The following is a 25272-nucleotide window of genomic DNA, read 5'->3' as shown; positions in this document are numbered from 1 at the left end:
TAAATACTTATTGCTTCATTTCCAAGGTGCTTGCCCCAGCTAGAAGGAAAGCAAGATGTGTTCCTTGCTTTTCTCTGTCCCTACCCCAATTTTCCAATCCAAGAAGCAGGCAAGTGTTCTCCATCATCCCCCCACCCCTCAGGTCTGACAGTACTGCACTGGGGTCCCTCCACCACCATGTGGACTCCTCTTGGTCATTGTGGCTGCTTCTCTCAGCTCCTGCTGGCATCATGGAGATGTCCAGTCTTCTCTGTGTGTTACCTGTTTTGCCTTGGTTTCTCCAGTTGTAAAGGTGTTCACTGAAGTAGTTTCTGTTTTCTACAAAGAACATGTCATACAGAGCCAAAATGCACTCCTTCTTTAGCTTCCCTACTTACCACTGCTTCCTGTCCTGTTCAAAAGTACTCTTAAGTGCTGCTGCATTTGTGCAAGTACTGAGTCATATAGATTTTTCTGTCACCAAAGCTTTATATCAAAGAATGTGGTATCAAAGGAAAGATTATTTTTTTTCCCCTTTTATGGTTAAAAGAAAATTGCTTTGTTTTCAGAATTCCCAGAAGACCAACCCTACTCGCTATCAAAACAAACAAAACCAAATATCCTTATTTTTAGCGCTTCTGTTCTCAGTATGTGGATTAAAAAGATCATTTTGAGGGACCATTCCCTTTCATGGAAAAACTCTTTGCACTACTTAACTCTCTAGAATCACAATAGTTATGTCTTGTTAGCTTTTATTTGCCTCTAGAGTGGGCTGTCTTGTTATACTATTGGATGTATTTGCTGTTGATAATTGAAAACTATTAAGATTCAGTTATCCAGCAAGCTTTTCTCATTATTGGCTCATTGGGGATATGCCATTAAAAAAAAAAAAAGAAAAAAAAGAAAAATAAAAGAAAATAAAGGAAAAAAAGGCTCGCAAGCTTTTCAAAGTATTAGAGAACAATGTGAGGTAGGAAGCTTTGTCTGGTGCTGAGAGTGATTCTTCCCATGTTACTGGAAACATTGAGAGACAGAGGGGAAGAGCTTGGTACTTAGGTAAATTTTTTGCAACTTCTCAGGAAAAATAATGGAGTTTTGATCTTAAAGCTACTTCTGTTTTTTTGTGACTTGGTAAATTTTACCAAAAGGAAAAATTAAAATGGAAATTTAAAATTGAAATTTAAAACTAAAGTTGAAACTTTTAGAAAGTAATTATGTAATAGGCTAGGAGTAGAAAAGGATCTTTGGTTTCATGTATCATTCATGTGCAGAAAACAACTGCTAGCACTAAGTACATTAGAGGAGGAGTCTTTGCTGGAGGAATATTCTCCAGATGCAGAGAGATATGGGCTGAAAGATGAATTTTGTAAGGAAACAGAGAACACAGAAATGGCTCCCATGTCTATCTTCTGTTATCCAGCTCACCATTCTTAAGTTTCTTTTTTTGTCCCATTTGTAACTGTAAAGTGGTTCTTTAAAGATGGATCTGGATGGAACATATTTTATTGACTGACATTAGGACAAAAATGAGTCTAAGAAGCTAATCTGAAGGTTGATCTTAATTGATGCTGAACTAATGACTGCCTGTCTTGATGACTGGCTAAGCCTGCCTCTTTGGAAACACTCCTCTAGTGAGAACACAAATGTTGGCAGGAGTCCCACGTAGTGTACAGGTTGTTGCTAAAAGCTGCCACTAGATAAGCTGGCAAAAGAATGTTTGAACCTGCAAATGACTTGGGCAGAGCCCAGTTCCTAACCATACTTTCCTGTCTGTGACATTTTGCCAAGTATTGTACGAATTATTTGAGGGATGAATGATCACAAATTTTGCAGGCACCAGGTGTCTGCCTGCATTTGCTGGGGGATTTTTAGGTTGGCTTTATATCTATCTACAATATTCTTATTTCCCTGAAAGTATATGCATTTTCAGAAGGAGATACTGACACATGTTTAATACCCATTAATACCCACTCTTCTACTTTTTAGCTTTTATTATTTAAGCTCATTTTAGAAGTAAGGTTTGTTTGTTGTTTTGGAAAAGTGTCCCTTTCTTTTAGTTGGCAGTGGACTACACTGAAGCTCCTATGATCACTGTGCAACCCATTTTACCTACAGAGGAAAGTCAAAATGCCTTGACAGGTGATTCATGATTTCTAAACCTAAACCTAACTTATCTGTCAATTATGCCTAGTAATAAGAATGACAGCTAAAATATAGGAAGCTGTCTCTAAAAGCTTCAGATAACCACTCGACATTTTGAAAGCATCACTCACTTTGCAGAAGTGATGATTTGACAAGAACAGCTCATCCCCCTTTGTTTATCACAGTGTAAACTAACAGAAGGTTTTTTGGATGTGAAACCAAACATCCAAAATCTGTTTTTGCCTTCTGCTTATAAGAATTAATCTTTATTTATCACCATTTCATGTACTATCACCTTCTACTACTGAAATATCCTTGTTTTTCCATTGCTCTTTATCTGACAATGCCATTTTGCACTCTCACTAGAGCAAGCTTCAGCTTGCTAGCATATTACGAACCCTTATAAACATATGCATTAAGGAAATTTACTTCAGATAAAGTAATTATCAGAAACCACAGCACAAAAAGTCCAAACCTACTCTTATTCAATTAATCATGACCCTAGGAACTCTCATTCTTGTGACTTCATTCTTATTCTTACAGTAGAAGGAGGAAAACAAATTGCTCATTGCTTTCTGAAGTTTAAATGAAATGGTTCAGATTCAGGAATGTTTCTAAATCTCCTAGCTGAGGAGAAAACAATAGCAATTAAGGCAGAAGTGTCGTGAACAAAAAATACTGACTTTTGGAGACAATTATCTTTTTTTTCCATTGTAATAATTACAATTTTTTTTGTTTGTGGTGCATCTTTAGCATCATTTGTTTGCGTCTAATTCTGTGAGCAATTGAGTTACTCTGCTTTTTAAAGATTTAATTATTTTATTGTTTTGACCTATTTTACTCTATTGTAATAACTAACAGCAGATTTAATGCTTATCAGAAACTTCTGAAGCACAGTTTTATTTTTCAGAAGAAAAATTCTGAAAACTTTTGTTTTTCATTTTTTAGTTTAGACCCCTTCTCTGGTAACAAACATATTTTTGCTGAAGTTGTTCAGTTTTAAAGCTGTAATATATGAACAGTACAGAAAATGGATGGCAGAACTGGAGGTAGGAAAATGCAAAAATAGTTTTAGGGCTAGATAATTTTAATAGAAACTTCCACATTTACTTTCAGTTTTTAGAAGAGTCACCTTGCTGTCCAAGTCCTTCAGTTTTTTTTAGTGGAGTTTGTAAAGCTTCTTTAATAGAGAGATTAATGATTTCTTTCATTTCTTTCATTTCATTTATTAGTTTATAAACCTGAAAGCTGTGAATTTTATGAAAGAAAATCCCTTAATTTTATGGATGCCTATTTATAGCTGCAGTTGCTACTGTAGATATTTCGAGTGAAACTTTTAAATCTCTGACTTGAACCAGAATGATGATTTTTAGCATAATTTTTCTGATAAAATTAAGCAGAATTCTGAAAAATTACAAGTACTTACTGAATTTAGCTGACTGGATGTTGTGAAGTTTAAAGTTCTAAAATAAAGGTCTAGACTTTAATATGTGATCTTAAACTTTCTGCAGGCATCCAAATGGATTTATGTGTTGAAGCTTTGCTGCAAGTTCATGACTGAGTTGCAAGCCATTGTCTGGGAACAGCTGCTTTAATTTCTAGCCATTTCTTTTAATTCCTTTTTTTCTGATTGTTTTGTACAATACTGTATTGTGAATAGAGTTTTATATAACTTTCATCAAATAGTTGAGTAGATCAGGAATTGTTAAAAAATTCACATTAGCTCCTCAGGACATTTCTACTCCTTTCCTAAGAACCCTCCTGCAGAGTGCCAACTTATTTGATAAGAATAGTCATTGATGGTGGATTTCAAGATTTAGGTTGGCTGCAAGGTCCTTGAAGTTGGGTTTTGAACTCTTTATAGAGAGTTGAGGAAGAACAGAGGATACCTCACAGGCATTCAGCAGCCTGGGCTCATGACAGATGCTGCAGAATCAATTTTCAGATAAAGGTTTTTAAGCCCAAAGCTTAGGTTTGATGAAGAGTGTGAAAACCTGAGAGCTGTTGTTTGTGAATTAAGGTTTAGAGTTGCATTTGTTAGCAAATCTTTTTTCCTTTGTGAAGCCTGGAGCTGAGGAGAAAATCAGGAGTTATGTCTGACCTCCAGATTGCTCCTAGCTCCAAGCAAGTGCTGGTTTTGTTGTTTTTCCACTGAAAAAATGCCACTTTGAATATTGAACCCTTTGATAGACTTATTTATTCCATGCTATCATGTGTCTTTCTTGAAAATATCTTACCAGATGTATAGATTGGCTCTGTTTTTCAGTTGATAGAAACATGTTGAAGGTAGTGATGTGGCTATAGTAGTACAGGTAGAACTGTGCACTGTCTGAATGTTACTGTTACTTGGAAACCAGATGGAAAATTTGTCAGACTGTATTCTGCTATTACTAATAAGCAAATTTAAATTATGATACAGCTGAGATATGAATTAGACATACCAAAAATTTTTTTAATTAAGGTTTTCTTAGGTAGGTTTGATTATTGTTTATCATTCAATGAAGAACATATTATCTAAACTCCTTTCTTGAGATCCACTGTTGAAACTGTTCACAAATTGTCAGCTTTCTGAAGCTCTGAAACTCTTTATATGTAAACCATTCTTCTCTAACATGCCCATGTATTTTTTATTTTACTGAATCAATACATTTCATTTTTTTTATGTTTTCAGAAAACTTTTTTTTTTTTTTTATGACAAGTATTTTAACTTTTACATTGTGTGATGTATTCTAGGTGTTCCGAGAGGGTATGCCAGATGTGTATATATACCAGATGTATACAGCATAAGATTTTTCACCTGACTATGTTCTGCCCTATGCACCACTGTGAGCAGAAAGAAATTCAAGTAAAAAAAGAATCAAGTCTTTTAATTTTTTGCCTCTTGTCATATAGCTTCCTGTAGTTTCTTTTTAATAGGATACTTTGGAAAATTATAATTAACAGAGAAGAAAATTTCTCTTTTTGCTAGGAATTTTTGATTTTTCACTGAGAAACTGTTTTCTGCCTTTTGAATGCAGTATCATACCATTGCTACCAAAGGTATGGAAAAAAATGAATTAATTTATGCCCTTCTGCTGGCCTGAAAACTGTGCAGAATGGATCTATCCATATCTTCAAAGTACCCATACTTGCAACTGCTTTGTGGAAACTGGGTCTTGGGAGAACACTTCATCTGCAAGATCCAGATCTGAGCAATGAATAATGGCATTTCTGAACTAACTTCTCAATAAGAGTGGGAGCTTTTAGAGAGGATACAACAACAACATATTTTGTGATAACTTTGAGTACATTTAGTTGTAGCAGATGTGCAATCTATTAGTATGATATAGGAGAGTACATTTGCCACTAGAAATGTACAATGTGCACAATTTTTTTTTTTTAAATTCTGGCTTTCTGAAAATCTTCTTTTAGTACAGTGCTGAAAAGCAGAACTGAAACTTGTTCTTTCTTCATCAAGAAGATCGAGTTGTTCAGAAATAATTGAAATAATCCAAATCTGTTTGAAACCAAGGTGCAAAGCCTGTTATGCCTGGGAACATTGTTTTAATAGTGATCACTTAAGAACTGTTAAGTATTCTTTTGTTGTTGTGTCTTTTTTTTTTAAAGCTGGACCTGTGATCTGCAGAATGCTAACATACCCTCCAACTCGAAGAGCCTTAATTGTGGGTTGTGGGCTGCAGATGTTTCAACAGCTGTCAGGGATTAACACCGTCATGTATGTATTTACTGCTTGCTTCTCTTTATAAAATGTAACAAAACAACAATTAGACCAATAGCAGTTGTAGGTGAGCTTTTGGTTAAAATCTGAAATGTGAAAAATTAAGTGTGAGAGCTGGAATGCTGTTTTGAAATTTAGATATTGATGTGTTAGGGATCTCAGAAAATTGATACAAGAGGATGTCAGAATAAGGGCTAACCTTTATATAGAGATGAGAATGCAAAATGTACTCTAGGAGATGAGTTATTATATGTTAGTGTTTACTGTCAAAGCTAAGTATGTCTAGATAAGAAAATACAGTTTCAATTTGTGTGCAAGTAGATGAAAATATTATATGGGTTAGACTGCTGACCATGTGAATGAGATGCAAAATTACTGTGAAGTGCTGAAGGAGGTAAGATGATAAGGAAAGAAGAATTTTCCATTATTACATGGTTCTGCTACATGTATGAAGACTCAGTAAATGCAGAAGTGAAGAATAATATATTGGGTGTTCTGATAAACTGTCAGCTCATGAAAGGAGTAGCTCTTGGCAAATGTGCAGTTCACAAGACCTAGTTTAAGACTAAAATTACCCTACAAGAGCAACCATAATCAGTATGGATTTCATATGAGCAACTATGAGACCTATTGCAGTAACATCTTATGGAGAGTACTATACATAAGTCAGCAAGTGAATTATGAATAGTTAAAAGGCAGAGCCAAAAGGATAAAGCTTTCAGAGATATGAAGAGCTACCATTAAATGTAATAAAGTATCTACCATCTATCAGAAAGGTGGGGAAAAGTACAAACTCAGTATTGTTAAACTGCAAAGGAGAGTCATCTGTAACAGGTAAAGAGAGGCTTTAAAAAACAGAAATTTTACCTATGTGTGGGAAACAGGAGAATGCATAACTGGTAAGGATGTGTGAAAACCAGAAGAGAGACATAGAAGGAGCCTGGAGGAATTCTTCAGGCACATCAGAAGCAAGAGATGTAATAGCATCCAGGCCCAGTAAGGATCAAGAGATTGTGAGAACACTGACACAAGAGAAATCTTTAACAGTAAATCTTAGGAAAACCCTTTTTGCGTCGCTCTTAATTATAGAGGGTATTTGAAAGTTACTTCACTGGAACTTCCTTGAGATGTCTCAGATGGTCTGTTTCAAATTCAAGTGTTAAAGGAAGGATTTTTAGAACAAGCTGATTAAAATGAATAATAACAAATTGCTTGGACTAATCAGGGTCCACCCAACAGGCCTGGAGTAAATCAAATACATAATCACTGAATTTAGAAACGTAGCATAATCTTCATGAAGCTATACCCCAGGAAGTTTTTTCTGTTCTTATAAAAATAATTAATTTTCACAGAATCAAATAAGATGTGTGTTTATAAATATGTAAAAACAACATGTGTGTGGAAAATATAAAATAATAAAGAGCCAACATGGTTGTTTTAGACAAATTATAGTGTGAAAATTGATTAGACTGCTATAGGGATCTATGTGGAGATCTTTGCTGCTCTAGAAAGTCTGCTAAAGGGGATAAACAGCAAAACAACAGCTTGTTCTCATACATCATTTATGATGTTAAGACCCCTAAAATCTGTGAGCATGAACATTTGTGGGATGATAATGCAAGATACAAATTATTAAAACAGCAAGTGCATTAACTATATGATATTATAGAATAATGCTTGCAAGAGGGAACTGGCTGATGAGTGTGTGTGACAATCTAAACTGTTACCACTTCAAAATGAGATCTTGAATTTGCATTAGTTCTATACAAACATCATGATAACATCCATTACTGATCTGGAACAGTACAAACAATTGCAGATGTCCTTTGTTTTAGTAAGGATAAGCCAGGTTATATGTGGGAAAAGACGTACCTGTATTTGAACAGGGTGATTGGACTCTACAGCTTGGAAAATAAATTAGTTCAGAAGAAATGCAAGAGGAATATCAAGCTTTTAATGTTATGGAGAAGATGGGGAGAGTGTGATTATTTATCATTTCTTCGACATGAGTTTGTTGACTCCTAGCTGTTACCAGGTAGTAGGTGTAAAAAAATTTTTCCACAGGATATTACAGGTGCCAAATGTAGAAGTTTAGAAGTTAATTAAGGAAACTTATTTAATAAACATTACTAATGTTTACTAGTGTAGATGTAGTAATGTAGATGTAACCTCTGGCCAAGGACAGTCCTCACATTTTGATTCTTGCTACTTTACAGTGCCTTGTTAGGCTGGAACAAAAAAATGGCAGCTTACAAGGTCTGTGACACTGTTAAGTTAACTTTGTTTATTTATGTGCTCCCTTTATTGATTTTGGACTTTGATTAGCAATAGGTCAAGAGGAAACAAGTTCAGGTTGCACCAGGGAAGGTTCAGGCTGAATATTAGGAAAATTTTTTTCACCGGAAGAGTGGTGAAGCATTGGAACAGATTGCCTAGGAAGGTAGTGGAGTTGTCCCTGGGGATTAAAAAAATGAGTAGACTTGGCACTTGAGGAGATAATTTACTGGTTATGGTAATGTAGGACTGATGGTTGGACTTGATGATCTTGAGGGTCCTTTCCAACCTTGATGATTCTATGATTTTAACTTCATATGTTTTAAAACCTCGAACTTCCATTTACGTAGGAGGTTTTAGAAATAGTTCAGAATTGACCTAATTTGTTTGCAGATGATGTAGGAAGACAATTACAGCTATAAACCATAGCTGAATCTTAGCTTTAAAGCAAGAAGATGCCTATAATAAACACATGAAGGCACTGTTGTTAAAGGGCTGGCTAATAAACCACCTGCAATATACAGTATTTTTTAAATACTCCGGTACAACTAAGCTTTTAGCTATCAGGTATGCAAAACAAACATCCTCCTATGAAAGGATATTTTTCAGATACAAAAGTAAGCTGCTATCTATTAAGGATTTGCTTACATAGAGGCTGGTGTTTGCTTTTTAATGCAGTAATTATATGGTACCTTAAGGAGCTGTCAGATTTTATTAATGTTCTAAACACTATTTACCCCTCCATAATGTTTGTTTGTGTCATTGTGGGATTGCTGTTCTGTTGCAGCAGGAAATCAGGCATTAGTTATGGTTGGAGATTGTACAGTTCTGTGGCCTTTTATTCAATAGTTTTGAAAACTTGCTTGCCAGAACAGTAAAAAAAAATTTTTAATGGTTGTCATTCACTGTGGTGCTGCTGTGAATCCATTTCTCTTGGTGTGCCCCTTCCTAGGCCGTAGGGAAAGAGGCTGATGGACCAACTTGCTGCTGCCTGGCTTTCCCTGGCAGAGAACTTAGCCTCTGATTACCCACTTTCTTTTCCATACAACTTAACATGGCAGCATCTGTGATGGGCTCTGACTTGTTCTAATATTCTGGCTTGGGGCTTTCCCCTATTTCTGATATAAAATAATTCGTTAAATCTTGTATTTTGATATAAGAAAGTGAGGCCAGAGGAGTGAGTTCATGTGTGTCTGAAAATCTAATTTAAAATTAAAAACCCCAACATAGTCAAACCACAAAGCAGGAAAGTGAAATGAAAATATAAGGCAGAAAACAATTATAGAATGATCTAATACTCCCCTAATTTTTATACTTTTTAGTGAGTAACTTTTCTGTTTAAGAAAATAAACATTTAAATCAAAAAGTATGGCTGTTCAGCAAGGCCCTCTGAAGAAAGTTATATGCCAGGATAGCAGTTTTTACAAAGTATCTTTTCTATTGTAACATATCCCAGCATTCTGCTAAAACAGCAGATGTGGTCCACATTTTCCTGTAGTTAAAACACAGGGGAGCAGGACCCCCATTTTTTTACCTTAAGATGTAAAACTTCAAGCTAAAGTTTTCGCCAAAATTTTGGCAAAAATTTTTGCCATCAGTCTTTTCTTAAAAAAAAAAATTAAAAAAGAAATTCTTTTTTTTTGGTGAGGTGGGAGGAACGGGCAGCTTCAGGGATTTGCCTGTTTCAGATTGTTTGGTGAAAAACATTAAGTACATGGATGTCTTAGCAAAAGGACTTTTGAAAACCTGCTGTGTACTGGGCCACTCTTGTACAGTCAAGAAAAACCCAAACTGTGGGGAGGAAAGCTTTTAGAAAAATCCTAAGTTATCTTGAACACTAAGTAGTAATTTAGCCATAATTGGAGGGAGCTCAATACTGTCTTGTCAGAACTGCACTTAGGTATTTTGGCCTCTGGTGGATTTTTGGCTGCCCTTTTGGTGGCTTGTGAGTTTTGATGGATGCTCACACAGGCTGCCAGTACCCTCAAGACTTTAAATCTGAGATAAGATTGAAGAGACAGCTGTATCATCTTGATTATTCTTATTCTTACAAAGCATTAAGTAGACTTGATGAAAGACAAGATGTTTGAAACACTAAGCTTGATGTGATGCTAATTCAGTAATTTCCCATTATCTTTTCACATTGTGTTAGAAAAGCTTTCTACAACAGAAAGTGTTCTAATGTGTCAACAGGGAGGGCATATGGCCTTGATAATTTTTGTTAAACTTGTAATTGTGCTGATGTATGTGATCTGTTATTCCTAATTAATAAAATGGGTTTGCTTTATTCTTAAGATATCCTTGCATATCCTAAAAGTTAAGTGAATCCACACATAAAGTGTTTGGATTTAGTCCAGATGCTTTTGAGCACTAATAGTTTCGCTTTTTAAATCTGTACAAATAGACAAAAGAATAAAAAAATGAGATTACAAAGGAGCATCTTTTTCCATCTGGAGAAGAAATAGGACATAGAAGAAATAGTATATCAAGAAGAAAAAAGCTTAGAGTAATGAGAGAGGAAAAAGAGCTAGATAGAAGAAAGAAGGAAAAGACAAAAGAGATGAGGTTATCTAACAAGGGGAAATTAAAGGTTTGAAGACAAGTTAGGAATATTAAAACAATTAACATGAGAAGTGAATGAATATTGTACTGAATGTAAATGAGAGAATGAAAGAGAACAGGAGTGGGACTGGAAAAAAGCCAGGATTCTTCTGAAGTTTAGTAGAGGCTAGAGAGGAGTTTAATGGAAGCAAAACACATTTCCCAACAAGTTTATTGTGCAGCAATTGCAGAGCTGGAACCCTTAAGGAGCTATAAAACTTTACTTGTTTGCTGAAGTGAGCAATGAGGCAGCATGCACCTCTCTGTAGCCTTAGGACTATGCAGGGCTTGTAACAGCACTTGGTACTTCACATCAGGGATGTGTGACTTAACCCCCAGAAGGATGGTGAAAGTGAAGACTGAAAAACTTGCTTTTAATTTTTTTTTTTAATTTTTGACTTGAAATACTGAATAAGCGGCATAGGATAGTGACTGCAGGTAAGCCTTTAATTTTTTTTTTTGTTGTTGTTGAAGATCATTGAATAAATAGCTTGTTATATGGATTGCAGCACAAGTAGTAGCAACCTTCTCTACTTCCTCAGCAGTAGAGATTTATATTTAGTGAATTTACACATTATAACAAAATTATAAGGAATAAGTTGGTCATTGAAATGAAACTTTGTTGGACCACTGACTGTTGATTTGGATATTGGAAAATAGTTGTTGAGCTCTGTAAATGGAAGTTCTACTGCCAGAAAATAATGGTGCTTCCCATTTGTTTTCAGTGCTGGTTTGTATTCAAGTATTGATATTTAAGGTTGCATATGCTTCTATTGTGTTCTCTGACCATTCATTTAAAAATGAAATCTAGAAAGTAGCATACTTAAAATCAAAACCAAAACCTAAAACTTACACAATGATAAAACATCCCTAATTGCTGAAGAACAATTTATCTTGTACTGTAGCCTCCACATAGATGTAAATTGGGCTACAGTAATTGCTAAGCAGGCTTCTGTGTAGCCTTTATTTTTGCATGGCCAGTAACTTGTCCCTTTGCTTGTTCTTGAATATTCTCAGACCCAACTGTGTTTTAAGCCTGACCGAAAGAGGGACAATTACATTTTTTTTGCAAATATAAACTTTGTAATGTCAAGATAATTGAGAAATCTTGGTAAGTGACAAGTCTAATTTTCTCTAATGGCTACATAGCATTAAGGCTGCTACCTCTTAGGTTTTCATCCTTCAGTATTTTTTGTGAGTAAACTGCCCAGTTTATATACTTCTCATACATTCTGCACTTTCTCATCAGGCTTTAAAAGATGCTTAATTAAAAAAAAAAAAAAAAAGAAACCCTATGTTGCATGTCCACTTGCTTTACAAATAATTCATAGAATATTGTATTGGTTTTTAATAAATCCTTCCAATAACTTTTTTTGGGGCAGTGACCCTTCATTCTACCATATCATCTTTCCTTCGTATTGCAAGGTTCTTTATATAGTACTGCAGCCAAACCAATAATCTAAAAAACTTCAGTAGAGAAGAGATGGATCTTTGGACTTACATAGCATACAGATGCTTTTTAGATAGGCTGCAAGTATTTTTAGCAAAACAACCAAATAGAAGTCTAGTCTAGTCAACACACTTGGAAAGGTGACTCTCCTGTTACATCAGATGTGTCTGTTGTATGTGATGTACAGAAACAATGCAAGTAACTTATCTCAGCTCTTGAGAGGAACAAATTTTAGTTAATAAATTAAATATTTTCATATTACTAAGTGATAACCATTCTAAATGAGAGAATATGGAAGCCACCTGTATCAATTTCATAGTACTTGGAGGAAAATGAATTCCCAGCTCTGGTATTTTGAGAGGTTTCCACATCCAGAACCAGTTTTCCATAGGCAATGTACTACTGGCACTGCTGAGTCACCAACTTGTCCTTATTGACCAGTAGTTCCTTGCATAGAAACCAGTCTGTGTTTTAAGTTTTCCAAGCCCTGAAACATAGACTTATTTATTTATTTATTTATTTGAACCCCTCCATAATTGGTAGATCTGAACTGAACAGTAAATTTCTTTGTAGAAACCTGTCCTCTTAGGTTTGATTCATTACCACACATTCTAGAGAGAAGCAGTGGGACTGTGATCAAGCAGAAGCTCTCGTTTAGAGATGAAAGTTGCTTGAAGTACAGTGCCTTAGCTTGGGCAGAAACAGTTTTACAAACTAGCAGTTAAGATGCTGCTGGAGTAGGTAGCAGAAATGTTGGAACACCCTTTCATCAGATGCTGTCTGCAGAAACCACAGGCAGTATTTCTGACTGGTGGGAAATGGCCATGTTGGCAGAGTCAATCCTTTCCTTTTCCTCTCGCTGTTTGCCTTCCCCTCCCTTTCTGTGCAGATCAAGGAGTCAAAACAGTTTCTCCAGCCCCCGCTCTGATGTTTTTTTCTTGGTCATTAGAAAATACAGACATGGGGAGTACTGCCTGGTAAGGGGATTGTGCTTTAGTCCATCCGCTAAGAAGTGGCTGAAGCATAAATGTGTTGATGACAGGGTGCCAAAAGCTATATCTGGGATCTAAAATCAAACAAGCAAACAAAACATTAGATAAGGAAAGCTTCAGCAGGTCTGAAAGAAAAAACAACACCAAAATGCTTTGTTCCACTGGAAGGAAAAAGGTGGCTGACTGCTGAATTAACATGACCTGCACAAATCCTAGCCCTTTTGGACAAGAGGATGGTGGATGGTATTGAGCATTGGTATCTAGGGCCATGAAGAAGGATGGGGAAAGAAAATAGCAGTTCATACTGCTGGACATTTTGAATAGCTCTAAACCTGTGAGTTAGACCTTAGCTTTCTGTCTGAGTTTTTGCTTAGCCCATGAATGGAAAGACTGCTTGATCTGGTGCTTGAGACATAGAAACAGTTCAGTAAACTTGAACATTTTTAAGGCTTTCACAATATTGCTTAATTTTATGTATGTTTTGCTGTGTTTTAAAGACATCTCCTGTGCTTCAGAGGTTTTGTTTAAAGAGTGACATGTTTTTCTTAAATATTCTTGTGTGTGCTTGTTGAAGATGGCCTAAAAATCCCTCAGCAGCTTAAGGGAGTAATGGTTTTGCTCCAAAGGCTATCCTGTATCATTTGAAATAATTGTGAGAGGGTGTTTAGGATACAAAGAGAGTATGTCTATTAAAAACAAGACACCTGTGTATTGGTTTTGCTTATGCTTAAAAATCACATTAAAAAGAAAGGGAATATTTCTTCTCCTGCTCTATTGACCTTGTGTGATTGCCAGAAATTAATCTGAGTCTGTTTAAAAATATAGATTTGTAATTTGCTGTAAAACAGTGTGCCTTGGGTTATTTGGGCAACGCTATACACCAAACTTAAAGGTTTCCTCTAGGCTTCTCACTGCTAATACCAGTTCTCTGTGCTTGTTGTGTTCTCATTCCTTTTGAAACAGAAAAGAAAAATCAGAGCTTTAAGTCATTTGAAAGGAAAAAAAAAAAAAAAAAGGTAGAGTAGTTAACTAGATTAAAGCTGCACAATGTTCATCTTATTTATGAAGCTGCTTGCTTTGTCATTCTAACTAGCCAGAGCTTTTGGAAGATAGCTTTTACAGAAAAATCCTTGTCCTAAGTATAGGAGATCAAAGAGCAGGTAATTCAGATACAAAAATATGGAAGATTTGGCTACAAGGAACATCAGGGAAGTACTTCGAGATGTTACGTAATGGGAGTAATGGAATGAAATTAAGTGAAATCTAGTATAATTATCAGAATATAGTGCTTAGAGATATTACATTGAGTGTCTCGAGGGAAGCAGGAAACAGTCATCATTTCTGATCACTTGAACTGTTACAACAATAGAGAATCTATTAGAAATAAGATATTTGGGTTTTTTTGGTGTGGAATTATTAGACATACAGTAGAAGATGAAAGCAAGTTTAAAATAAAAGGGTGATTTCCTTCAATTTAAATTTCTACATCCCACCTCTCATCTGACAATTATCATTATCAGAGAGAGAATACAATAATAATGCATATGGTGATACAACAAAATATATTTTAAAAATGCAACAAAACCTCTGATCTAAACCTAGACAAACTTAAAAAATCCTATTCTGCCAAACACATTAAGATGTGGTAGATTGAGGTGGATGTTTATTTGACATATTTTTCCTCAGGATAAAAATTAAACAAGAAGTAATGTCAAACTGCAGAGGATGCATCTTCAGGGTACTGACCTGGAGTATTGTGATGGGCACTCTAACTATAGGCTCTCATTCTGTTTTGGAACACTGATTTTTTTTTCATTTCATACAGATATTAGTCTTTTGCCTATTTCTATGGTGCTGAACACCAGTTCACCAGTTTGATTGTAGTGTTTTTATGTTGTATCCAAACCTGGACCTTTTAACTCAATGAGATGAAGAATTACCATATTAAATATTTTTTTCTCCATCTTTCTGAGTTATCTCTTGGGTTATTGGCTAGAAGAGTGCATACTGAAGAATGGAATAGCAAGTAAAAAAAGCCAACCATAACCTGGGCTGCATCAAAATAAGCATGACCAGTAGGTCAAGCAGTATGATTCTTCCCCTCTACTCTGCTCCAGTGAGATGCCACCAGGCATTGGTACTGCGTCCAGTTTTGGAGCCCTCAACGCAGGAAGGACATGGAGCTCTTGGAATGAGTCCAGAAGAGGGCCACAAAGATGATCAGGGTGCTGGAGCAGTTCTCCTATGAAGACAGGCTGAGAAAGTTGGGGTTGTTCAGCCTGGAGAAGAGAAGGCTCTGGAGACACCTTGTAGTGGCCTTCCAGTACTTCAGGGGGGCCTACAAGAAAGCTGATGTGGGACTTTTTACAAAGGCAAGTAGTGATAGGATGAGGGTTAACAGTTTCAAGCTGAAAGAGGGTAGATTTAAATAATTTATTAGGAAGAAATTCTCTCATGTGAGGGTGTTGAGACACTGGATGCCTTCTCCCTGTCACTGGAGGTGTTCAGTGCCAGGTTAGATGGGGCCTTGAGCAATCTGGTCTAGTGGGAGGTGTTCACCCCATGCAGGGGACTTGGATGAACTTTAAGATCCCTTTAAGATCGTAAGAGTTTAAGATCTTCAAGTTTGAGAACTTTAAGATCACAATTCTATGATACGAGAGCAGCAAATTATTAGCCATAGTCTGCATCCATCTCCTAGAGAGCCTGCCTGATGGTTTGGTTAATTATTTTTTAAAAATGGGAGATGTATTAAAAAAATTATTCTTCTGACTATTAACTGACACTTCAATTAAAAAAAAAGAACACTTTAAAAACCCTAATAAAATCCAAAGTCCAGTGTCTTTAATAAATCAGCATTTTTCAGTGTAATGCCTACACAGAAAAAAATCCTTTGAACTTTTGTGCTGAAGTTATGATTAAAAAGGTGTGTAGTATCTTCATTTGGAAATATTAATGTTGGGTTTTACAACCAAAAAAACCCACATGTTCAAAGAACTGCATAGGATTTAACATACCAAGTTATTCTAAAATAAATCCTGCTGTCTGTCTTCTTGTTTGGAATATGTTTTATTTTTAATGAAATTTGATCAGCAGGGACTATAAACACAAGTGCACAATTTTTACCCCCAGGTTTTCATACAGAATAAGGTAATCTGCAGTGGTAACACAGCCAGAACATTGAGGCATTTATGTTACAGTATTAAAAAATAACTAGCAGTCCTGCTGATTGCACTTCATTTTGTTTTGCCTTAGTATGATTTTTAATGGTAAGTTTTAAAATCTTCCCATGGTTCTTCAGGTTGTGAAAGAATATTTAAAGTTGGGCTGTCACTTTGGAGAAAACTTAAAAACAAGGTATTTATTTAAAGAACTGTATTCAAACCAGTATTTTTTACCATTTTGTTTGATGTTATTAATGTTCTTTGTATCCTTAATAGAAGCTTCTCCCAGCTCTGCGTTTGGATTCTGTTCTCCCTTTTGCCAATAGTAAAATCATAATACTATTTGATTTCTATCTGTTGTCTTGGTAATAACTCTCATATCACAAATCCAGTATTAACTTCACTGTGGGGCTGTACAAGAGTAAATATGTGAACTGTGTGGGTGGGAGCAAAATCTTTGCTGAAAACATATGGCTTGGGTTATTAGCAATTATGGTAAAAAAATTATTTGAAGTAAAACGTCTTTGCTTTTTATCTGGTGTATACACAGTGTGGCTGTTGAGTCAGTTAAATGCATCTCATTCATGTTGTTCATATGTAAAGCCAAGTAATGAAATTAAGTCAGAACAGTGAGGTTGTTTATAAATCATTCATAAGTGATTGCTGGAGGAAGTTCCCTAAATAGGAATACTGGCTGGTTGGTTTGTTTGTTTGTGTGTATTATTTGCCTAAACATTTCCTGGAGTGCAGTTTCTCCCATGTTACTACCTTTCTAATAATTCTTGTAAAATTCCTTTTTAAACATATTGATGTTTAATATGCATAATTTTGTTGAACTGTACTTTTTTGTTATCTGGCAAATGCCACTTTTTTTATTTCAAGGCCTATCAGGAAATCAGATATCTACCAGTGGTCAATGAAGTAACTTATTCCTAAATGTACAGTACAATCATGATGGAGAGGATTTTTTAGGGTTGTAGGTTTGCTTACTTGTGAAGATCTAGAGGGCACATACTGTTCAAATATTGGTCTGTATTCTTATCCATAAGAAAGTGTCTCCTCCTTAGATGAATAACAAAGAATATATCAATGTGAAACAATTCAAAGCTCACAACATAACCAATCTTGAGAAGACACAAAATTAAAGTATAAAAGGTCACCTGGTTAGATGCTGCCTGATTGCAACAACATGAACAACCACAGTGGAGTGAATTACTCATCCCATTTGAACATAGAATAAAAGATATGATGCCCTTTAGATCTATTTATTCACCTTTACTTTAAGGACGTAGGAACCAGTTCTTTAAATTGGATTCTTTGGAGTCTGTCAATAAGAGTTAAGCCACCACAGGCTAGTCTAAATGCTTTGTGCCACAGAGGTTGAGATATACAAAAAAACCCCAAACATTGAAAGGTTATGTGTGATGCAAAATTTTACCATAAATGAAAATAGTTCAGAAAAGGATCATAAATAAAACATGGGGGCACCTAAAGGCTAACCAAGACTTTGTTATTGTGAGTGGTCTGCAAAACAGAGAGATCACTATGGGCAAAATAGCCCATATGGAAGATGTGCTATGGAGTAAAGTCACCAAATCAAAATAAAATGAGAGATCTCTGAGGGGACTCTTAATTCCTCAGTGTCATGAGAGGGAATGCTGGCTGTAAGGCCAGAGAGGAGAGTGAGTGGTAATGGGGAGAGTCCAGTGAGGAAGTGGGGTATCGGGACAGGGAAATTAAACAGCACTTGGCTTCTCATCTTTAGAGGGGCTGGCTCTTCCATGGAGTGTCTTCAAGACACCAAGATCAACTGGAGGGGTGTGAGTTGAGCCTAAGCCCCTGCAGGTCAGGAAGGACTTACCTGTGAAAGCTTAAAATGGTGTGAGAGCTTGGTTGGGGTTTTTTTAGTTTTGTTTTCTTGTTTGTATGGTTGGTCGGTTGGTTTTGGTTTTGTTTTGTTTCATTTTCCAGAGAGCTAACGAGGCTATAGGAGACAATATTACTATGGAGATGGATTTTGGAACTTTTTCATGAAAGAGAAAAATCCTTTTGTCATATTTCATTTCCTTTTAATAGTCTTCTGCATATTGTGCTGAATTTAATGTTTCACAGAGGTGGCTGATTATTTACTACATTTCACAATTGAAAAATAGAGCAGAGAAATACTGGGCTGCTGATTCAAACTTATACATGCTAAGGCTGCTTTCTCACCTAAACTCGAGGTTTTTGGTCATAATTATGAATGGAAGTGACAACATTTTTTTAGAAGAAAGGGGGGAAGCCCTGTTATAAGTCAGAGGGGGGGAAACAGAAGCACAACAAAAGACTTTCAAGACAATTAGGGCTTTCTTACCCCACTCTAATCCCTGCTCCTACTAACTCAGTTATATTATTTCCATGATATGTTTGTGGGCTGGGAAAGGAGATGAAGAAATGAGCAGTTAAACTTTATAAGATGGCAACTTCACGTTTTCAGCTTCAGGTCTCTAAATAATCTCTATAGTATAAAAATAATGCAATTATTTTTTGATTAAAAGTTGACAAAACCAAAAGCCTTCTGCGTACTGAGAAGTACTTGTTGTCTTTGTATGTTGATGAGAGGGAGGCAGGTAAAAGTACTGAAAAATGTCCTGAAACACACGGGGAGCATCACAGCTTCAAGGAACTGGGTAAGATCTCAGTAACACTTGGACTAATTTGACTAATTTTAACAAGGTTTTGAATATAACTTTTAAAACTGCCTCTGTCCTACAGCTTTGCCCTTCACAGAATGTGAGAACAAGGAACTGAAACAGTGTGTAACCACAATTTGATACTTCAATGAAATAAACTGCTAAAAGAAACCTTAGCACTGTACTTAATCAGCAGCTCTGTCCCATTTGCACACAGGAGCAAAAGGGATCTTATAAGAAGTGTACATTATGCTTGGTGGTGACAGCACAAATTCAATTTCATGTTCCAGAAATTTTAGATTCTTCAACAGATCTCTTAATATTTGAGAACTAGGTTTAAATTTTTGGTTTTGGTTGGATCTATGCCTGTACTGTGATTTGTACACAGTGGCAATAAATGACACTTTACAGACGTTTTTTATGGTGCATGGAAAATGATGACTTAGTGAAATAGGACAGCTCTTAAGGGAAGCATATGCTTGTTCCCATTCATCTTCCTTTCATTTCTGTTTTGTATAATAGTAGAGAAATAATAATTGTGTTAAAACATTTATAGCTTGAAAATTATAAAGTCACTTGTCTTTTCTATCTCATATGCTGTATTATTGTTTTGAATAAGTGAAAACAACAACAGTTAACTCGTTTTGTTTTCCGGGTTGTGTATATATAAAGTCCTACATTAGATAGTTATATCTTGCAGAAAAAAAACATTTTTGGTGATTCTTGTCACATTGTGGAAAATGAACCAAGGCACTGCTAACATTCTTACCAGAGGCAGAAATTCTTCTAGTTATAAATATAAATGAATATATATAATATACATAACATTGTAATGAGACCTATAAACACAGGCTCTGCAAGGTATCAGTCAGGTCTCCAAAGATATTTGGATCTCATTGTTATTGATTTATGATATTTATTAACTTAAACTAGCTAGAAAATAATTTACATGAATGTTCATATTGCCAAATTCATCCTCTCTCTGCAAACTCTGGTCTGATCACCTCTTTAAGCATCTCTGCAAAAGATTCTGCTGCCCAACTGTGTCTGCAGTTGTGCTTGAGCAACTGCAGTAAATTTCTTTGCATATATGTAACTGATGCCACCATCTATGCAAAACTTCTCAGTGCAGAAATGCATGTTAGCCAGGCAATAAATATAGGTAAGCAGTTTGAGATGATGGACTTCTGTCCAGTTTTGAAAATCTTAGTTCCCTTGAGAGTGTAATATGTTACTGCAGGCAGCTGGTATGACAGGGAGACAATGCTAGAGAGAGAAATAAAGAATCAAGAATAGGAAGAGAGAAGAAAAACACATTAGCTGGGATGCACAATGCTTTAAAATGTACTGGAAAGCTTCTGTTGGAAAAAGAAATTAATTCCATGGTTAGAAGCTTAGCTCACTTGTCCTTTCTCTCCACAGAACTTAAGCACCATGTTTAGGTTTTTTGCCCTTTGAAAACTGGACAAGTAGCTCCTGCTTGTCTGTGACAACACTTGAGCCCCCATTTCTGCTGTGTCTTGTTAGGATATGTTGAAGCAAATGGCCGTATAAAAGAAAAGATGCTATCACATGCCTTTTGTTCATTCTCAGGGTGCTCTGAAAGCTGTGCTTGTTCTCTTGACTGTGTAGGAAAAGAAAATATTTTCTCTTTTCCTGAGGGAAAATTATTTCTGAAAGTTATTAATCTGAGAGACAAATGAGATCAGTAGATTCCTGCAAGGAACATATAACTTGCCTTCAGTCCTACAAGGACTTAGAAACATAGCACTGGTCTGTACACTTGCAAGAAGCTTGAAGCACATTTTGTGTCTCAGGCTCACAATTTACTGCCCTTAAGTGATACGTTTTAGCATCCTGTGGGGTGTTTGTAGTGTGTCTGTCACAACAGTATTCACACAGTGATAAAATTTCGTATTTTTGAGCTTCTTTAACTCAGTCAGGAGACTCATTTGGGCCTTTAGCTTTGAAGAAATTGTAGGTCAGCTCCTGTAAAGCTCTTGGTCTCCCTGAGTCTTTTATTATTCACAGTTGTATGTGCAGGGTCATGCAGGGTGGCTGGAGCTGTATGACTGGCATCAGCCTGGGCAGCTCCAAGGTCTCTCTTTTATCTTCTCTTGCAGTATCAAAGCTGATCTGTGGCTCATATTTTCAGTAAATCAGCTTTTGGCTTTTGCTAACAACATAATCATGAAGTAATTCCATGCTTGTTGCATGGTAAACCATTGTGTACAGAAGCACTGAAGTAAATTTGACCCACACATTTTAACATATTTATTGATATAAGCGTGTCTTAGGTTCTGTGCACTAGCTAATTAATTTTTATTCTGTCTAAATATAGTTATGAAATGGCTATAAGTTATGAATGTTATAAAGTTATAAAATGGTTATAAGCATCTATTTTTTACAGTATCTTTCTAAACTAGATGTTCTCTATAAAGTTGAAATAATTTACTTGTCTGGGGATTTATTCTGGTTTCATAAAAGACATTTTCTTCCCTAACAGCAAAATTCTCTGTCTGGAACAAATTAACTGCCATTCTAGGACTAATTTCTTCCTCTATGGCAGAAATTCCTTCCTCTGTGGCACCGCTCTTCAGACTGACTGCCACTTTCACTGTCACAGATGCTCCCCAGAGGTTTCAGATCAGAATCACATCTGCTGCTCTGAGTCACAACTTCATCCTATCTGGTGGGGTTTCAGTGTTCATTAGATTAATTAGTGATCAAATACAGCAATATGACATGGCTTAGGTGTTTTGCCATGTCAGTTAGCTTTCTCGAAAATTCGAGGTATCTGCTATTTTCTGTTTCTAAATGAATGCTTGATTATATGCAAGATTTTAAATTAACAGCTTTTTTGTGTTGTCATTTAAATCAGAAAAAGTACATTGCTGTCTGGTATGATCTTACTTAAGCTGTACAGAGATATCTAAAGACAGCAAACCCTGTATTTGTGAAAAGGAATGGCCAGGCTCCTCTATATGGCCCCTCTATAAAGGGGAAATCTTTGCCCCTGTAAAATTAGAGGTATTATGAGGACAGAGGAGTGGATGAAGGAGAACAGGAGCAAAACAATGCTGAAATTAGTTGCTGTCCTTAAAGCAGAATAACACATGGCATTGAATCTGCTGCTGCTAATTTGTGGCCCTTTGGCTTTCACTCACAAGAACAGATCCCACACCAGTTTGTCCTCACCTCTTGGTGAAGGTGCTGAGGTAGTCACCTCATAAGTCTTCTGAGGATAACAATACCTGGTTATATTGTGTGCATAACTAATCATTGTTTATATGCATTGTAAATGTAATAGCAAATGTTAAATTTGTGTTAGTTCTTATATATCCACAATCATTGACATCATGTATCTGAAGTCTGTTGGCTTTTCTTTTGGCAGCTGTAGAGATTCAAGGAAAGGTTGGAAATTTTTAGGTTAAATAAGATAGATGAGTAAGAAGTACATGGAGTCTTTCTAGACAGAGAAAGGTTGAAAACATGTCAGTTTTAAATTAAGCTATTTCTCAAGTTTGTAGAAATAGACTGAGTTCACTTTGCTTTATTTCTGCAGTGTGAGGTTAGAAACAAAAATGTAAAACATTCCTATCTTACATATTGATACTGATAGAAGTGTTCTGTGTTTGCATACAGAACTGCATACAGTGTTTGCAAATAAAAAATATTTACAAAATTTATCATAGATGTGGTAAACACAAGAATGTGAGTGGCCACTGTATGTCTGAGCCAAATTGGAACATGATAGCAGTATGGCACTGTCTGATCAGGGAGATCACACTGGTGACTGATACAAAGTGCTTAGATGTATGGCTTTTGGAGGAGACTCTGGAATTGTGTGAGCAGGTGGTTAGAAGGCATTAGAGGAAGTATTTATCTGTCCATCGCTGTTCAATTTTTTGACCCTGCAGTCTTTGAAACCCCTGTTTTCTGTCCCCCCTGCTTGCAATCTGTCTCCACTGACGAAGCATGACCACCAGGAGATGCCACCTTATTTGTGGGATCAGATTTGCACAATGGCACTAAAAGAGGCTTGGCTTCTAGATATCAGCTACCAAAGGGCAATGTGTCAATTAATATTATGTTATATATATTGTAACATAATATTATATATATTGTGTATTATATATTATATACTAATTATTAATCGATTATTAATAATAAAATCATTAAGTAGATAATTATATTAAGTGATATTAATAATATAATGCATTAGTAGTATAATATATAATATATAATATACACTATATTTGGTATAATATAATATATAATAATACACATTATATACTATATAATACATAATACATAATATATATTAATATATAATATATATAAAATATTTTATATATGTTATATATTATCTTATGTTACTTGCCCAACAAAGTGAACTAATTTTTCTGTGAATTACATAGTAATTCACTTGATGGTCTTGTGACACAGCCTTTGAGGTTTTTTCCATGACTTATCTGCACCTATCTGTTAAGAACACTGAAGAGAAGCATGCTCTAGTGGTAAAGGGCACAATTACTTGCTGTGTGCATACCACTATTTGATGTATTTTAAATGCTGTGAAATTTTGGAACTCGCAGCGTACACAGACAGGTCTGCCAGGTAAATACTGGTAGAGATCTTTTCCGGTCTTTTTTTTTTAAATTTATATTGTGTCTGATCTTTTCCCATGCCTCCCCACATGATTAGCAAAAGCTAACAGTCCTTCATTATTCCTTGTTTAGAAACTATCTATTTATCATACACTTTTGACTTCTCAAAACTATACAAGTTCTGATGTTCCCAGTCGCCCCTTATGTGGTAGTCTCTTTGTGTCTATAATAAATGTTGATAAATCCCAGTTCAACAGGTATTTCCATCAAGTGCAGACTGTTAAGTCACTTGGATTTCTGAGTGCCAGCCTGGGACAAGGACTTGAATGAAAAGACAGCTGGCTTAAGGTTTTTTCTGGAGAAAATGTTACTGAGTGTAGTAAGGGGCAGCAGCAGTGCCTTAACCTACAGGGGATGCTGAGATCTTCAGCATTCATGGATAAAGCACAAATCCTTTTGCCTTCTCTCAGAAGTCTTCCTGATAAAAATTGTTGTGAGCCAGTAAGAGGTTGTGCTTGTTTCCCTCCAGTGTGATGATGCCACAATGATCCAAGCTTTCAGCTACTCTGAACTAGGTTGTTGCAGTGTATTTTAATTAAGAACAGTATGTTGAGCTCTGTCTTATTCAACACACACATCTCTGCCAGCTAGACTTGTCCCCATGGACACAAAAAAACCCAAACAAACCTACCAACCGAAAAAAAACCCCAAACCAAACAAACCCAAAAGCCCAAACAGAAAAACCCAAAAAACCATACAGATAGTCCTTTCTATTTATTGCAATGAAAGAAAAGAGCTGTACTGATGATATATGAAAAGCTCTTTAATAAATGAAGCTGGGATTATAAATTCTTTGTGAGAAAATGGTTAGATGTCACCCTCTTTTTGCCAGTGCAAATACAGTCTGGTAGATGAAATGTTGGTGCTGGTGCTTGATTTTACAACCCCAGGATATTTGTATTTTGTATTGCAGCAAGCTTTACATTACAGTGAAATATTTAAATGAAAATCTTACATCTAGTAATACCTTGAAAATTCAGATATGAAAATTCTTTACCAATCTCTCTGGTATGCTGTCTCAAGTTAAATACTCTGCACTTCTTACAGCATCCTGGTAATCAGAGTAGTGGTAATTATGCCAGAAAAAAATGATTCACAGATTGACAATTCAGCCTTCTGCAAAGAGTGCAAAGTTCTTCCCTGGATGGGAGCCATGGACCTGCTGAAGCCCCAGTGGTCACAGTCAGGTGGCAATAAAAAGCCCAAGTTTTGCATGAGTTAGAGAGTTGTAGAGAGTCAAGGCTGAGGCTGGAGGTCAGACTGAGAGGAAAAGGTAAAATTATAAGCAAAAGAATTCATATATAGTATATATTTTGTAAAGCTACAATAACAAACTAACATTAAGAGAGAACCACTGCAGATTTTTTTTTTCAAGAAGTGTGTTAACATCTTTGCACATTAAAATATGGAAATAAAATGTTGGTGAAGGTAAATTATGTTATTAGAGGCACTGTTAGGAGGAACAGTGAAACTGCGTGTGTGTAGGGCAGTCTTGCTACCATATTTCCAAATATTGTTCTCTTGGCAAGGAGTCCCAAAGAGGCTGCAATTTGAGAAAATCAATCTGTGTCTCAGACACAGCTTACTCGGGTTTATCCTGCATGTTTTTC

General features: G+C 35.9%; 1 protein-coding gene across 2 annotated transcripts in view; it reads left to right on the top strand.

The window, feature by feature from the left end:
* The window catches only part of SLC2A13 (solute carrier family 2 member 13), a 149890-nt gene that overhangs the window by 67524 nt on the left and 57094 nt on the right, over positions 1-25272 (top strand). For both annotated transcript variants that reach the window (XM_071733897.1, XM_071733896.1), the window contains exon 4: positions 5728-5836. In XM_071733897.1, coding sequence (XP_071589998.1) covers positions 5728-5836 — 109 coding nt within the window. The remainder of the gene's footprint in view (positions 1-5727; positions 5837-25272) is intronic.

Source organism: Heliangelus exortis, chromosome 1 (genome assembly GCF_036169615.1).
Source record: "Heliangelus exortis chromosome 1, bHelExo1.hap1, whole genome shotgun sequence".
NCBI lineage: Eukaryota > Metazoa > Chordata > Aves > Apodiformes > Trochilidae > Heliangelus > Heliangelus exortis.
The sequence above is the reverse complement of the archived record's forward strand: the minus strand, read 5'-3'. Positions and strand labels throughout refer to the sequence as shown.